General features: G+C 45.1%; 1 protein-coding gene across 1 annotated transcript; it reads right to left on the reverse strand.

Annotated features, from left to right (window-relative positions):
- Positions 1-13,156: 13,156 nt before the first annotated feature.
- Positions 13,157-15,949, reverse strand: Il20 (interleukin 20). Its single transcript, XM_051203972.1, has 5 exons — positions 15,791-15,949; positions 15,450-15,515; positions 15,185-15,337; positions 14,154-14,228; positions 13,157-13,234 (listed from the first exon to the last, which is right to left on the reverse strand). Exons 1-5 carry the CDS (start codon positions 15,947-15,949, stop codon positions 13,157-13,159), a joined length of 531 nt encoding a protein of 176 aa, XP_051059929.1.
- Between the last annotated feature and the right edge of the window lie 1,675 nt (positions 15,950-17,624).

Genomic DNA, 17,624 nt, shown 5'->3' on the forward strand with positions numbered 1-17,624 from the left:
TTTGTTGTACTAAGCTATTGAACAAGGTTAGCGATAGTTCCTTCAGCAAAGATGCCCTAAATTAATTCATCAGGGATGTCGGAGAGGAGAAGGACAGAAACACTTTCAAAGCCTCTAAATAGATTTCAACTCTGCCATTGGGAAACGAATTGAGATTGCTATAAAGCATGCAATAGCCTGCTCAGACAAGGAATTTGGGCTCTGTTGTAGGTAAACCCGTGTCTCCGTATGTTATTAACGTAAATTGTTGTGAGTCAGAGTCTCAATTCCTCCTTTAACGGTAAGCACTGGTCTCTCCTGGAGAACGGTGCCCAGCAGTACATTCAGCAGCATGAGGTCACATAGCATGATGCTGACTGCCTTGGGGTCTAGCAATTGCCTGAGCAGCTCACTCAGGTTCCACAGCATACGGTACAAGGAAGACTGCAAGCTGACCTACAGAGGACAGCCTTTTGTTCACGGTGGCAGTGAGAAAAGGCACCTGCTCAGAGAGGCCTGGAATGATAATAAAGACTTAGCTCAGAGAGAGAGAGAGAGAGTTTAAAACAGACAAAGAAACCCAGGTTAAGGCGTGGCAGGTCTGTTTTTGCCCCAGGACAAGAGAAACTAAAGATTGTACCCTGCAAAGCTTGCATGTGGGGCTGGAAATGCAGCCTTCTGGTACATTCACAGCCAATACCTTCCCTGTTTTCTTTCGGCTCCTTAGCTACAAGATGAGACATAAGAAATCAAAACAATGATGAGAAACAGCATGGACGGGGCTTTCTCTATGCAGACTTCATCTTCCAGGGAAAAGTCTACCCTTGAAAAGGAAGAGCAGCTGTTTCCCTTCCCTGGGCATGTCCTGCCTGAAGAAGTGATCACCCAGGCCCTGGAAATGGCTCCAAAGCCACCTAATTATGAGCATTTGCCCACAATAAAACAGAAGGAGGAGGAGGGAAAGGAGCCTAGGGTGACTTGAATGGCCCTGCTTCTGTAGCCTGTGATTACATTTAGAGTTGAGGAGCTGAAGAACTGGTTCAGGGGATAAGAGCCCTGGCTGCTCTTCTAGGGAGCCCAAATTCAATCCAGTACCCATCTCACACCTGCCTGTAACTGTGACTTTAGGATCTCCAACATCCTCTTCTACACGGGGGGGGGGGGGGGGGGGGGGGAGAGAGAGAGGGAGAGAGAGATTTTTTTAAAATTAGAAATGAAAATTTTCTGGTTTCTATGGCCCTACCTATTCGCTTAAATACAGCAGGCTCGTGCACAACTTCCTGGACCCAAAGGCACGCTCTTCAGCTTCTCCCTACACCCCTTCCTGCAAATGTCACAAGGTCATACTCACACCTAGTTTGGGCTCGGTGCTTCAGAGGTCAGTGAACCAGCTTCCCGTTTATACTCAGCACCCACACCTGGTAGCATGGGATTGGGGTTGGTGTGGTGCCCACCTTGGGCTCATATATTTGAATGGTTAGTCACAAGGGAGTGGACTCTTTGATAGGATTAGAAGTGTTAGGGGGAGGTGTCCTTGTTAGAGGAAATGTGTCACTGGGGGTGGACTTTGTGGTTTTCAAAAGCCCACACCCTGCCCAGTGTCTGTCTGTCTGTCTGTCTGTCTGTCTGTCTGTCTGTCTCTCTCTGTCTGTCTGTCTCTCTCTCTGTCTGTCTGTGTGTGTGTGTCTGTCTGTCTCTGTCTGTCTGTCTGTCTCTCTCTGTCTGTCTGTCTGTCTGTGTGTGTCTGTCTGTCTGCCTGCAGACCAGAATGTAGCTCTCAGCTACTTGTCATCACCATGAGTGCTGCCTCAGTCCCTACCTTGATAATACCGGACTAAGCCTCCAAAACTGTAAGCCAGTCCCCAATTTAAATGCCTTCTTTCATAAGAGTTGCCTTGGCCATGATGTCTCTGTTCACAGCGATAGAACAGTGACAATCGATATCAGTGACGCTGGTTCCTGTTACTGGGTCAGGACCACCATGCCAAACTCATTTCTCTTCCATGCTAACTCACCTTGGAGGATTAAGGTTGTCCTCAAGCCCCTCTGCATTTCTGTGAGCCATGTCCGTGGGCGTGTGAACCCTAGGTATGACAGAGTTCAGGTTCTTCGATTGCATTGTAACTCAGTGGAAGTAACGAGTCTCAGGCAGTGTTGCCTCTCTGCTGGCAAGCTGGTCTCTGCTCTACTCCATCCAATAAGCCAGCTGTTGCACAACACTTTACAAAACACATTTACACTAGGATAGTCACTGAAGCCCTGTGAGATGGGTCAGAAGGTTTATCTCTGTCTTTGGATTCAGAAGCCAAAGCAAGGTTTGGTTACTATTCTAAATCCATAGAGCTAAAACAGGAACTACCTGGAATGAATCCTAGGTCTCTAGCCCCAACTCTAGGCACACAGGAGACAGTACAATGCATGGGAAACACACAGACCATGAAATCACACTGTGACGGAAACACCCGCTCTACAAGTTACTAACTAGGGTAAGTCGGAGAGGGATGACACGGTGGGACCTAAAGACCTACCGCAGGGGCCTACCTCCTCTAGGGAGACCCCACCTCCTAAACCTTCCACAGGTTCTCCAAACAGTGCCAACAGCTGGACCAACATTTAACAAGAGCCTATGGTGTGTGGGGGGTGGAGGGGGTGGCGGTGTTTCATGTTGAAACGCTCGTCTATGTCTTTAGCCAGCTTTTGGAATTGTTGGTTCATCTTCTCTAGCAACAGGACTTCTTCCCCAGACTCTCTTGTCTCTCCTTCAGGGACCATAACTTCTGTTATGTGGTACTGGACAGGTTCACCAGGAGTATGTTTTTCACCCGCAGACATGGCTGATGAGTCCAGGGCAACCTTAACTTTCAAAGACGAAGCCTCATATATGATTCCTCTGTTCTCTGTTCTTTCCTAGATATTCTGCTTGACCTGTGTCCTTGTCTATTAATGTTCTCTTTATTTATACCTAATCAGCAGTTCAGGTTAGTCCATTGAATTTTAAAGTTTTGAATTGTTTTAACTCTAGGATTTCTATCTGTTAATTTTTGTAGTTCCTTGTACGTATTTCCTTGTGTGTATTTATCACAGTTCCTTTGAAGACTTTATATCCAATAACTACACTCTCTCTGTTTTTTTTTTTTTCTATCTCTTCTTTCAGTCACACTGTTTTTCTATCTTTTAGTATATTGGTTTGAGATCCAGCCTTCATATTTGTAAAGTCTCAAAGATAGATAGACGATAGATAGATAGATAGATAGGAAGACAATAGATAGATAGATAGATAGATGATAGATAGATAGATGATAGATAGACAACAGATAGAGACATGCAGACATATATAGATATATAGACATAGATTGACATAGATATATATTTTAATTTAATGTATGTGTATGCATGTGTGTTTCTGTGTTAACATGCATGTAGGGGGTCAGAGGATAGCTTGTGGGAGTTGTTTCTCCCCTTTTACCACATGAGTTCTGAGAACTGAACTCAGGTCTTTAGGCTGGGTGACAAACATCTTAATCCACTAAGCCATCTTGCAAGCTCACAAAGATAAAATTTAAGCTCAACTTGATCTTATACAGCAAACTTGAATTTGCCTCTAGAGGTCATCTAATCTATAGCCTGAGATTATCCAGAACTCATTTTCTATTACAGTTAACTTACTTAGGAGTTGTTGTCACTCCTGGGTCATAGGTCTTTAGGGTCACCTCCTGAAGCCCAGCGAGAGGGTGTTAGGGCTCTTGTTCAGCAGGCTCTGAGTATATATATTTGTTGTCTTAGTCCTGTCAGTTCTTAGAAAGTTATATATAGCTTCTCAGTCTCCTAAAATTGTATCAGCTTTTGTTAACTTTTTCTATGGAAAAAAAATGGTCCCTAATGCTAGGCTCATTTCTCTGGGTTTCCCTCTTCAAAATCTTGGCCCTGGAGCTTTGCCTGTCTATTGCCATCCCAGTACCTTCGGATTGGCACCTTCAATTGAGCTGTTTCCAGCAGTTTTACTGGGCTGTGATTGGCATGTAATACATTGCACATTGTTAAAGCATACAATATGATGAGTTTTGACCTGGGTAGACCCTACTGAACCTTCACCAGCATCAAGATAACACACACACACACACACACACACACACACACACCAACCACAACTTAGCCATTGGGTGAGCACACAGGTGTAGGTTGTTTCTGATATGCAGTGATTAAAAATAAAGCTAAAATAAGCAATCAGGTACAAGTCTTTGCACAAGCATGCACTTTGTTTTCTCTTGGATAAATACCTAGAAAGTGGGTGATTGGTCACGTGGAAGAGGTTTGCTTGACAGTATGGTTCATAATCTAAGCTATTATACTGGTATCTTATCACATGCTGTTCAAGCTTGCTGAAAGCAGACTCCGGGAGTAAGGCAGGCCCCTTTGTCCCAGACTCCAGTATCTGTATTTCTAGTGGTGTCCTGGGGAAGGCTGGCCCAGGACTCTGTGACAAGGCGAGAAGAGAGAAGACCAAAACAGCCCTAGGGTGGAAACACTGTGTTCCTGAGAAAGGCTGAAAGGTAAACCACTGACAGCAGAAGTCACTAAGGTTTGTCCCACAATGTAAAAATGCAGGGGAGGGGCAATGAGGGTGGGGGGACCGGGAGGGGGGGCTCGTTGCTTGGAGGCCAGGGGAGACCCCTACCCAGGACCCTCTTCCTGGGGAGCTCTCAGATTCTCCTGGTTCCACTGTTACCTTCCATTGGCTCTCTTCCTTGCTGCTCCGGTTTCTCTACCGACTGTTGTAAGCCATGGATTGGATGGATGAGGTCTGGTTGTCTATTGCTTCCTTCTATCTGCTCTTTGCTAATTATACTTTTGCAGACGTAATACACTTAATATACAACCAAGACGGAAAGTGTGGCCATTGGCAGCTGCACAGAACACTACCAAACCACTTTTTAAAGTACTTGTCCCTTCCCCATCCCTCATAGCAGTGTAGGGTTATGTCCCTTCCACACCAACCTCAAGACGTGGGATAGACTTTCTTTCCCTCCCTCCCTCCCTCCCTCCCTCCCTCCCTTCCACAGGGTCTCACACTGTAGCTCATGCCAGATTGAACGGGTTTGGACAGTCTTTTAAATTCTGTTTTAATGGGATTAATGTGTCATCTGTCTCACAGTGGTTTAAATTTGCATTTACGCAAATGGAAACAACGGCGAGTGCCTCCTGTGTGCGCCCTTCTGGCATCTATTTATCTATTTTGGGTTTTGTTCAAATCTTTTGCCTAATTTTTATTACGCTGCTTTCTTATCATCAAATTTTGACTATTCTGCATTCCTGGGATGTATGTTACCTCACATAGATCGTTCAAATGGGACATGAGTTCTTTCAAATAGTGTTTTCAAATATGTCCTCTGGACAATGGATTTTCTTTTCATTTTCTTAAGATGACTCTTAATGAGCAGCCTTTATTAAAAAAAAATAAAAGCTTTGATGAAGTTCAGATTATGGACATGTTCTTTCGTGGCTTGTGCCTTTGGTGTCCTATCTAAGCACATCTGAGTGACTCAAAGTCCACGAAGGTTTTCAAAAACACCCAGGTTTCATTTAACAAGATTTACAGTTGTAGGTTGCCCACTTAGAGCTATAGTCCATTGTGATTGAAGTTTTAAAGAATTTAAGTATAAATCTAAGTTTTTCTGTATGGATATTTAGCTGTCCCCTTCACGCACACACCAATAGCAGCCTAGGGTCATTTCTGATCGTCCACACCTTTCTCAACACTTGGGATAGACTATCTATCTATCTATCTATCTATCTATCTATCTATCTATCTATCTATCTGTGTATATATGTATGTATGTATGTATGTATCTATCTATCTATCTGTGTATCTATCTATCTATCTATCTGTGTGTCTATCTATCTATCTATCTATCTATCTGTGTGTCTATCTATCTGTGTATCTATCTATCTATCTATCTATCTATCTATCTATCATCATCATCATTTTTTTTTCTTTTTAAGCAGGGTCTCATACCCTAGCTCATGTTAGGTTGGACTGGCTCAAACACTGGAATGAAAGACCTATGACCCCATTATTGTAGCACTATTTCTGAAGATGTCTATTCTATGCCTCCACATATTTTTTGACAATCAATTGCCTCTCCGTGTACAGGCCTTTCCCCAACTTCCTGGTCTGCCATCATGATCTGTCTGTCTGGCCTCACACTAGTTTCACAGATTGTGGTATTTTGCAAATGTCTGAGGTCAGATAGTATTAATCATATCATTTTCTAATTTTTCAAATTCCAATATTTCACACAATTATGATCTGTTTTGTTTTGTTTCATAGTAAGTTTTTAGTTGCTGTTTGTTCTTTGGTTTTTTAGTTTGTTTTAAAGACAAGATTTCTCTGTATAAGAGCCCAGACTATCCTAGAACTTGCTCTGTAGATCAGGCTGGCCTCAAACTCATGGAGATCCAGCTGCCTGTGCCTCCCAAATGCTGGGACTAAGGGCATGCACCTCCACTGCCTGGCTACTTTATTCATTTTATCTAAAGGAGACTTCCAGAATTTTTACTGTAATTGTATTGAGCTGCATAGATCAACCTGGGAATTTTGGCATCTAAACGGCACCGAATACCGGCACAGCTCTTTAGTAATTGCCGTTTACATTTCCTCCCCATAATTGTTTACAGATTTCAGTACAATTTCGAGTGCTGGAAAGAGAGATTAGCAACCGAAGCATTTGCTGTGAAAGCCTGAGGACTAGAGTTCAGATCCCCAGATGGGTATCCAGCCTGGGAAGGTGGTAACAGGGGATCCCCAGAGCAAGCTGGCTAGTGAAGGAAGCCACTGTGCCAGCAAGTTCCAGTTAGACTGGGAGACCTCGCCTCAAAGAAGGAAGTAGAAGAGCAATCAAGGAAGATCCTCAACATCAGCCTGGGTCTCCACACACGACTGCACATACCCCTGCATATATGAGCCCACACACGTGTAGACATGCACACTCACGGACATGTACGCCCCACGTAGAAAGATGAAAGACAGGCCCTTCAAATTTAAAAGTATTTTTAGATTTATTTACTATATGTGCATGTGTGTTTGCCTGTGTGAGTTTACGTGTGCCACATTTGAAGGCCAGAAGGAGGCTGGGGATACAGGTGGTTGTGAGCCCCCATGTGGGTGCTGGGAACTGAACCCAGGTATTCTGCAAGGGTAGTAAGAGCTCTAAACCATGGAGCCTTCTAATTTAGAGAGAGAGAGAGAGAGAGTGTGTGTGTGTGTGTGTGTGTGTGTATGTGTGTGTGAATTTGTACAACCCTGAGTGCAGTGCCCAAAGAGGTCAGAAGGGGGGTGTCAGATGCCCTGATGTTAGAGTCGTACACAGCAGTAAGCCACCTCCCCAATTCAGACTCTGGGAACTGAACCTGGTCCTCTGCAAGAACAGTATGTATTCTTTGTGTGTGTGTGTGTGTGTGTGTGTGTGTGTGTGTGTGTGTGTGTGTGTGTGTTGCAGTATATTCAGATTTTACTATTAGGAGTGGGAGGAAAGTAGGGTGGATAATGATTAAATATTAGATTAACTTTGAAAAGAAAGAATGTGAGTTAAGTAGTCAGGAGGTGCTGTAATTTAAGAAAGAAAGGAGAAAGACGCCACGGGACGAGGTTCAAGCAGAGTTGATTTTGTTTTGTTTTGTTTTTAATTAGGGAAAGGGATCATAAAAGGGGGGAGGGGAGGGGGGAGACGGGCCTCTGGAGATAGGAGCAGCAGGAGAAGGGAAGGGTGGGTAGAGAAAAGAAAGGGAGGGGTCAGACGGAGAGTGGGGGAGGTGGGAAGGGCCCTTTTAATAGGCACAGGTGGTGCTCTTAGTGGCTGCAGCTGAGGGTGTGTCCTGTCAGAACTCCTAAGTCAGGCCAGTACAGAGGCCTGAATGCTAGCATTCCTCCATTCTTATCTGTTGTAAGAAGGCGAGGGGTTAGGAAGGGTAGCAGCTGAGGCAGGGATGGAGGCACCATGTTCTCAAGATTACTTCCTGCTGACCCCAGGTGGCGCCACTCACCTTTGGGGACCTGGGAAAGATGGGGTGCTGACCACATCCCGGAGTAGCTGGATGTTTCACTGCACTGTCCAGGCTCTCCTGAATCATTGGGTGCCCCCTGGCCCTGGCAAAATGCTGCCCTTGTTGGATGCAAACTGACTCCCTAGGGCTTAAAGCACCGGATCCTTCCCCATCCCCTGAGCATCACCTGAAGTGCTTGGTAGGCTTGAGCCTCCAGCTCTACAGCCAACAGCTGGTAGTCCTGTAACAGTGGCTGGTTAGAAATTGTCAGTGGGTCTGCAAGGAACACCCCAATGGGAGTAAGGAGGTAAGATCATTACACAGCTCTCATGAGTGAGGCAGAGAAGTAAGATCCAAGGGTCTGCAATTCCTGCGGAGTCCTCCTCACTCAAAGGGTAGGGCCAAGGGCTCTGATCCTGAGAGAGACTCAGTCACCTGGTACTGAGCCATCTCTCTAGCCCCGTTCTCTCAAATGTCTAACTTATCTCCCAACTACTTCAAGTTTTGGTATTGTTGTAATTAGCAATTTTTATTTAATTGCAGGTTCAATGAGTGTGTTGTTGAAATGTGGGAATAAAGTTGGGTTTTATATCTGCTTTTTGTATTCTGACATCTTACCAAGACTTCTTATACTAGCAGCTTTTGATCGATTTCACTGGCCAGTTCAACCTAGATAAGAGCATCTTCTACAAATGCAGAGAATCTTTCTTTCTAATCTAGATGACTTCAGTTCATTCTTAAATGAATCAAGGTTAAGTTTACTGGAAGCCCAAGGACTGCCACGGCTTACTGTGCAACCTTTGACAAGTCACTTTCTCTCTCTGAAACTGGACTGCTGTCTGAACTGGTCTGCACGTTCTCTGTGATGAGATCTGACGTTTAGTAAGACAGAGAACGCACTCTGAGTGGTTTTGGGGCACTCCTGACTCACGGCCTCCTGGCCCGAGCGCTACCCCTTCCTCTTCCCGTTAAGTGTTGACTCATTGCTATCATGAGGGTTGAGGTGAGTGTGTCACCTGTTTTCTCCTGGCTTTCCAGTGAGACAGGGAGTGGCTGCTGTTAGTTCAACATGCTTTTGCCATTTGTTGTGCTGTGCGGCCTGCGGCGAGCAAAGCCCTGTCTGCAAAGTGAAGTGCCGTCTAGCAGAGGTCAAGCAACTCAACAACCACAACAAAACATTGAATTTGGGTTTGTTTGGTATTTTTTTTTAACATCTTAATTTTTATTTAAGCACTGTCCCCTCTCTTACTTTTGGGTTCAGTAGTTGTTGGCAGTATTCTACTGAGGTATCCTAAGGCAGGTGGAGTGGGGTAAGAGTCAACAACGGAGGGGAAAAACAAAACAAAAGAAAAACCAGACAGTCTGTTGCCCCAGGTACCGAAGGCTCCAGCAATGAAATGGAAATCTTGTTCGTCTACACGGATAAGGACATGCACAAGTCAGAGCAAAATTATGCTGGAAAGGCCTGACTCTGAAAATAAAGAACTTGGACTGCCTCAAAGTCATGACAGAAATGAGGGGCAGAGCCCTTGCCATGTTTTGAGTCCCCAATCTCTGGCCCTCACTTGAAGGTAGGGGACTCCATGCCTTTTGAAAAGATGCCGTCTCTCACCAGAGGGAAAACTAGTCCAGGCTTCCAGGCATCCAGAGAATGGGCCTTCAGTTTGGCCTGCCTGATCCCGTTCACCCATTTCAGGTGCTGAACCAGACAGATCCCTTTGGGCTCTGGAAGGGAGCCAGGGCAGCAGACTCTTCTGATGGCCTGAGACGTGGTAGAACCCAGTGTCTGGAAACAAATCCATAATCACCTATACTAGCACTTTCATTTTAAGAAAGCAATGTAGAAATATTTCCGATGACGACAACAGAACAGATTACCGGGAGAAGACAGGGAGAGGTCCTGCTTTCAGAGCCTGTATCATCAAAGAGACTCCATATTGGGAAGAGGTGGGCTCTGGTTTGAGGCAGTTGGTTAGGGATTATGTATTGGGATTTCTGCATCAGTTATTAATACATTGGTCATTTGGAGCCAATTGCTTCCTGGGCTTGTTGCTGGAGAGCATGAGCTATCTAAACTGCAGCAAATCTGACTGAAGGTTAACAGTAGGCTGGCTCCTCAGCCTGGGGATTGTAGATACCAAGCTGGTTTCCTGGGGAGGCTGCTGCAAACTGTGGGTCAGAGTTTTGTTTTTATGTATGGTCTGCCTACCATTTGTATATGAATTTCTCATCAGAGACTAAAGCAGAGAGGGGATGTGGTTCCACAGTCTAGCAGCTAATTGTAACCAGAGCTGAGTTGAGCGTATTTCTCCTTCTCTCTGCAGACAAAACCTACTTCGATTCCGTGTATTGAAACAGATGAAATTGAAATTCAACACGGATGTTGTAGAGATGGCTTTCACCGGGAAACCAATGCATAGTTCCACACCTTGGTAGAAAGGCTCAGCCCTTTCTGAGAGCTGAGACTCACTACCTTTTGGTCAAAAGCTGTCTCCACCCTGGCCGCTCCATCCACCCACCAAAGAGAGGCCTTTCTCTCCCTCCTTCCTCTCCTTCCTGCAGCCATACCTAACCCTATCACCAGTGGCTATGTGAAGGAATCAGGCTGCTTCTATCAAGTTTTGGTTCTTGTAGGGGGGGAGGAGATGCCTTCCTGGCTGCCTCCTCTAAGGTGTAAGTAACACCATGGATGTACAGTTCCCAATAGAGTGCCTCTCGTGTTACAAATATTTAATGACAACACTCATTTTCGTTAGAGTGGCCCCCTCCCACTCTTCTTGGGGAATACAGTCTAAGCCTTCCATTGGATAACTGAAGCTACAGTTACTATGACCCCTTATACAGTTCCTCAGTTCTCATGGGAGACCGTTTTCCCCTCTCTCCCCAAGTATATTCAACCCCATGAGTGTTCAACTCCCTTATATAAAATGGCACCTTCTGTGGCCCTCAGCCATCTTTAGATTACTTATAATATTTAATATATATATGTATATATATATATAATAAAATGCCATGTGCATAACTGGGAGACTGTATTATTAAGGGAATGAAGATGAAAAATGTCTATGCAGGTTCAATACAGATGTGACTTTCTTTTTCAAAACCTTTTTCTCCATAACTGGTTGAATATGTATGCACATAACCCTCAGACAAGAAGACTTGCTACATTATACTTTCTTCTACACATACATGCATAAACACCTATGATAAGGTTTAATGAATAAGTTGGGCACCATCACAGACTAGCAGCAGTAACAACACGCTATAATAAAAGTCATTTCAAAGTTACAGTTCATTTGCTTTTAGAATTTCCAATTTAGTGTTTTCAGACCGGGGTTGTTCTCAACTGAAACTGCCGAAGGAAGAATATGGGGGGTGGGTTCTGCTTACCCTATGGCAGCAGCAGAGAACCACCATGGACCTTTCATTAGCGTGTATCCTGCAGTAGCCCACCTTCCTGGAGTTCTCCCCCAAGCCCTAATTTGGTTGGCTTATCCATTGCTGAATTTCTCATCTGTACCATGTAAGTCAAGTGCAACCATACGAAGAACCTGATGAAGAAGACGGATGGGTCCTGCAGAGGTAAAGAGGATTCAGTCATGGTTTAAACTCAACCAAGAAAGGAGGAAGAGGTAAAGTAAGAAAGAATAAAGATTTGAAGATTTTTTTTCCCTATGGTCGCTTTAATTTTCTTCTTCATATTTATCTCCACGCTTCCAGGTTTTCTCCATTGGGTAGTCATTACTTATATTACTTAAAAGTCTGATAATGCAGAAATTTGAAGCAATAAGAAGAGGCAATGGTAGAATGCAAACAGCCAAGCTGGCTTGGAAAACTGAACATTGCAAAGCTAAGGGACACCACACTGAGGAAGAAGGAACCAGGCCAGGTCAGAAGCTGGCTCCTGGGACCAAGACAACTCAGCCTGAAAAGCACCTGGAAAGAAAACCAAGACAAAGACTTGGTCCAGCAACAAATTGGCCTGCATGGCTGGAGAAAGCCCAAATGGGAGGGCCTTGGGGGATAGCTCACACACTTCCCTGGGAAGACTCTGGAGCAATATTGAGCCCACGTGTTCTAAACCCTTACCAATGAATCTGTGCCCACTGAAATCGGTGCCATAATTACAGTGCCTGAAATAAGAGTGAAAGAACCCGGGGTAAGAAAGAAAGCAGAAGTGCCCAGAGGACAGTACTCGGAGCCAGTGAGTTGAGACCAGGAAGGCTCCAGCCCCTCACTCCATCTGTCATTCACTGAGGTCGGTCACAGGATTGGAGGTGGCAATGATTTAAGACATGGAGGTAGAGATGGATCACAGCGGGGAGAAAGCCTAGATTCTCACACATCTTCCTTCCCTGGGAGCTAGAGGATCCTGCGGGAAACTGAGACTCAAGCTCCCCCTCAGTGGTGTTCCTCTCCAGGAGTACTTTCAACTTCAGGCAGATACTACACAAAGAAAACTTCATTTGTAGAACTACATATGAGCCAATGAGTCCATAGCTAGGAGATATACACATAAGAGTCTGGGAAGTTGGGTTGGAATATCCAATGATTGCAAGACACCTAAAATTTCCTATCTGATGCATTCTTCCAAAATTCATCCTAAAAAGCCACTGGCTCACTTGCCTCATTGGCCCTCAGCAGTAAGTATACTCGTAATTAAAGGCAAACTCCCATAGCTGCTCTTCCGGAATTTAAAGGGCTTGTTTATTATATGAAAATACATCACCTGTTCTTGACAGGTTATAAATACAATCTTTGTTACGGTCTTGGGTTCAAATACAAAATAAATAGAAGTTCAGTAGAAAACAGATATATTAATGAATAAATATAGTTATCATTAGAAAAGACATCACAGAAAATTTTACAAAATTAACCGTGTAAGGTAATATTGGGGACACTTTAAGGCATCCACATAAGGAAACCAATAATACATAAATAAGTAAATAATACGCATTGTGACTAGCACTAAATTATATGACAAAGAGGTGGTGCTTTGAGGCCATGTCTTTCTTCACCGTACTGAGGGCAGAGACCCTTGGGTAGCAATGTACTCAGCAGCATCTGGGGACACGTCTTCATGGCACTGAGGACAGGAACTCTTGGGCAGGAGCGTCCTCAGCATCATCACCTTCATCTATATCATCTCCTCCATCCATCTCAGAAGAATGCCTACTTCCCCCAACGCCTTTACTACTGCTGCCCGAAGCTCAAGCTGAAGGAAGAGTAGATGCATGCTGTCAGAGATGTGAAAGAGACATTTGCCCAAGGACAATCCTCCCTCCTCCTGCTGCCAGGTCAGCTGGGATAATGACAAGAGCATTCCTTTCAAGATGAAGAGATCGAAAGAGGTGACAGTGCATCAAGTTTTCACAGAACAAAGGAAGATTACTGAGCCCACTATCCTTAATACAGGGAATGGAGGCCCAGAGATAACTTGGCCCACACCGATCATAATAAGGCTGTTTTCCTCAAGAACTGTATATGTATGTCTCTGTGCATGTCTGTGTGTGTTCCCTTGTATACACTTAGATCTAATAAATATTGACTTGTCGAGCACTGGACCAGTTCAGAAGTGAATGGCACAGTCCTTGCCTGTAAGGAATTCTTGGTTAAAGAAGGGAGAGAGGCAGGAACAGTAACTGAAATGCAGTATGGCGAATAAATGGTAGGAGGCCCCACATCATGGCAAGAGGTAGCCAGCTCTGGGAGGTGATGCCTAGGCTGACTCCTGAAGGAAAAGGAGGCAGAGAAGGAGAAGAAGAAGAAATCAGAGAGGAGCTGACTCAGGATTTCTTGGCAGATGTGTAAAAGTATCAGTTTGAGGAACAACATAGATGGGCATGTATGACATTGCAAGCGAGGGTTTTTGAAGGTATGCATTGCGTGCATACTGGAAAACTACTGTTTCTGGTTTATGCCCCTTGGAAGATCTAGGCGTCATTGGAGGGCATTCTTTCTTCACTGGTTGGGCATCATGTAGAGAAAGCATCCTTCTGGAACCTGGGATGGTCCCTGGGACCATAGTGAACTACTAACCTGATTTTTACCACCAGGAATATATACCTCCCACCTATCTATAGACTCGCACCCAAAAACACGCCTGCCACAACCCCTACAAAAATAGTACATACCTCTGTGAAGTGATTCAGAACGTGGTTGTATTTCTCCATCGCTTCCTCGCCACAATGACATGCCATACGGGAATGCTGAAAAATCCCCAAAGAATGGTAAGCTGTATTTTTACCTTTTAGTTCACATGGCCTTTGCCTGCATGTGTGTCTGTAAGCCTCATTCATGCAGTGCCAGTGGAGGCCGGAAGAGGGGGTCGGGGCCCTGGGACTGGAGTTCACAGAGGGTTGTAAGCCACCATGTGGTTGGTGGGAATCCAATTTGGATCCTCTGCAAGAGCAACCAGTGCTCTTAGCTGTTGAGCCATCTCTCTGGCTCTAATTTTTATTTTGCAATTTGTCTTCCCTGCCCTTGCTAGGCATAAGCAGAGAATTCTGCTTTGCCTATAATCCTGTGAATGGTCATTTCTACAGGAAAGTCATTTCATGCCTCATCACTTGGGATCATGTAACTGACCATCAGACAGGCAAAGAAGCCAGCCTTTAATGCACAGACATGGAGCTCACAGAGTCTTCTTAGAGTCAGTGCTGAAGGAGTTCCTAGTTCCTGTGCCCCACTGGCTTCCTCCCTGAGCTCCCATCTAGGAGGCTCCAGAGCAAACCCAAGCCCTTACAGAAAGATGCAATTCTAAAGTCCTATCACAACCCAAGATCAAGTCTAATAGCCTATGACTGACCACCTGAGCACAAGATGCCCTAGTAAGGTTGTAGAATGCATTACCAAGGGGGGGGGGGGAAATCTACTTTCATGGATTCTGATTCTGGATAATAACCATAAGCATCAAACAGCCAGCATTTTATATTAATTCAAACCTTTGAAGATGCTTTTTGAATGGAGCATGTGTTCAATAAAACAGGGAATTTCTGAATAGGTTCATGTTCAACACCTTTTTTATTTGTTTGTTTGGTTGGTTTGGCTTGGTGTTTTGTTTTGTTTTGTAATGTTGAACTCAATTTCTCTACCCAGTCAACGGAATAGGAAAAAGAGCTTGGTTGCTAAGTGGTTCAAACTATGTACCCAGACCTTTACTCACACAGACAGAGAGGTCCTTCTTGATGATAAGAAAAGAATTGGCAAGGCTGCTGGTCTTTCGGAGGATATGATAGTCAGGGGTCCGGTAGAATTTGAATACCCTGTCCAGATAGAATCTCACTAAGTGGCGGAGGAAACAACACCTATCCGGAGGCTGCAAATAACATATGGCAAGTGAATTAATGAGAAGGGGGGACAACAAGACCAGGCCTGATTCAGAAGCTCTGGCTTTGCCCTCCCTGAGTTGCCCAAGATCAAGTCCATACTTTTACGTCTTGCAAAGACTCAGTCGTCCTTAAGATTCTGATGTCTGTGTTTTCATCTTCGGCTTGCTAAAGAGGAGAAAGGACAAGAAAAGACAGGTCATTGACTGTTGCCAGAGTTTTAGATATCAAAACCTTTAGTCTCTTCCCGACTAGGGCCCGATGAGAGGCTTTTAAAAACTATTAAGCACAGGCAACTCTTGGAAGTACACTGTCCAGGACTGGAATCTCTCTCCAACTGGCCTGTTTCCATTAACGCACTATCAGAGCTACCCTGAGAAGACAGACAGACAAAGGGGAAAGAAAATGGACAAACAGGAAAGATGGATCCCTCCTTTACGTACCACACTATCCCGGATCTCAGAAAATTCCTTCTGTATTGCCTGGAGGTTTACAGCGATCACACAGCGTCCCAAATGGAGAGTCTCGAGCCCCGTCAAAGGAGTCCAAAGGAGGAAACCCACCACGGAGAACAGACCAAAGGCAAAACCAAAACCTTTCATCTTATGCCTAGCTCCTGGAAAGCAGAGGTGGGAATTCAGAGAGATCAGGACTTTTAGTTTCTCTTGTCAAGCCAACAAGAAGAAGCCAGCACCAGGTGTCCCCTGGGTGGGGACTAGATAGACGGCCTTCCCTGGCTGCACGCGGCGCTCTGTGCTCACACAACTGACTAAGGAAAAGCAGAAGCCTCCCGGGACCTTCAGAGTCTGGGTGCTGGGTAGTACCACGGGTCACGGTCCCTTCATTGTGTCACCTTCCCTGTTCTACAGACATTGCCAGCAGGGACTGCCTGGGCGGCAAACACTTGCAGTGAAGTGACATTTCAGGAGAAATGTCCAAACTTGTTTGAGGGAACTGACATAGACACTCTCCCCTTCCAGAAAGACTCTGCAACGCCTTCAGTCAGACCTTCCCTTAGACCTACAGGGGGAAACAGTTTCACACAAGCTGTGACCATGCCACCAAAAATACCCAGGGGAAAACTGTCTACATCTTATAGACACCCGCAGGGTAGAAGAGCCTGGCTGTGTCTGGCGCTGGTCGGAGATCAGAGTGCTTAATTGAGCATAAAAGGGTTCATTGCAGCCCTGAAGCCAAAATCCAAGTCAGTTATTTCATAACAGCCACACCGCCAGTGAAAGGCAAACACTGATGGGCACCTGATAGGGCCCGCTTCAGTCGCCTTTTGGAGGCTACTAGGGCTCCACAGCGCCCTCTGCAGGGAAGACGTAGTGGGACAGGCTCAGGGTGGAACCAGTAACAACGTGATTTTCTCTGGCCTGAGGAGAGAATGAGCCCCACCAAAAAGCAGAAACACATTGGAAGCAGCTCCTGTGTTCTTGGAGTGAGGCTATTCGGTGAAGAAGGCGATGCTTACTGAGTCTTAAGATAAAATTAGAAGCGCCTGGGATAAGGAAAGTAAGGCTCTGGTCTCCGCCACAAAACGACTGCACACTCCTGCTGCTCCAGGCCCCCCTGCTGGCTCTGACAGTGGACCTAGGATTGGGACAGAATGTTTGTTTGTTTGTTTGCTTGTTTGTTTTTGGAGACAGGGTTTCTCTGTATTGCTTTGGAGCCAGTACTGGAACTCGCTCTGTAGAGCAGACTGTTCTCGAACTCACAGAGATCCACCTGCCTCTGCCTCCCAAGTGCTGGGATTAAAGGTGTGCGCCACCACCGCCTGGCTGGGATAGAATATTTTAATGCAACATCAAACAAGAAATTTTCTGTGGCAAACAGTATCAAGACCTTAAATAGTAACAGAATTTGACAATGTCATGCATTGTCATAATTTTTGTAAGTTTTCTCCGAAGTATATGATGAATATATATTATTGACGGTGTTCTCCCCTCAAACAATTCAGGTAAAAGTATAAAAAAAAAAATCTGGGAAGTCTAAGAAACATATTTGAACTTTAGGTGTTGCTGGGACACTGGGGATGACTCAGGCAGTAAATTGCTTGTCACACAGACATGAGGACCGCCATTTACAGCACATCCCCAGCATGTGAGAATAGCTGGAGCACACCTGTAGTCCCAGGGTTGGATGGCATGGTCAGGGAGAGTCTGGGGCTAGCTGGCCCACTAGCCTAAACAGATACTAAGTTCATGTCCCAGTGAGAGAAGAAGGCTACTGAAGAAGGGCCCTCAAGGTTCACCTCACTTCTACACACACACA

The sequence above is a fragment of the Phodopus roborovskii genome, unplaced genomic scaffold (genome assembly GCF_943737965.1).
Source record: "Phodopus roborovskii unplaced genomic scaffold, PHOROB, whole genome shotgun sequence".
NCBI lineage: Eukaryota > Metazoa > Chordata > Mammalia > Rodentia > Cricetidae > Phodopus > Phodopus roborovskii.

Bases quoted from the DNA above. Each gene is read 5' to 3' on its own strand.
- Il20 (XM_051203972.1), bottom strand. From the start codon at position 15,949: ATGAAAGGTTTTGGTTTTGCCTTTGGTCTGTTCTCCGTGGTGGGTTTC. The intron at 15,338-15,449 runs GTATGGACTTGA...TGTTATTTGCAG, and splicing joins AGTCTTTGCAAGACGTAAAA to CCTCCGGATAGGTGTTGTTT. The intron at 14,229-15,184 runs GTGAGTAAAGGT...GGGATTTTTCAG, and splicing joins AGAAGGACCTCTCTGTCTGT to CATTCCCGTATGGCATGTCA.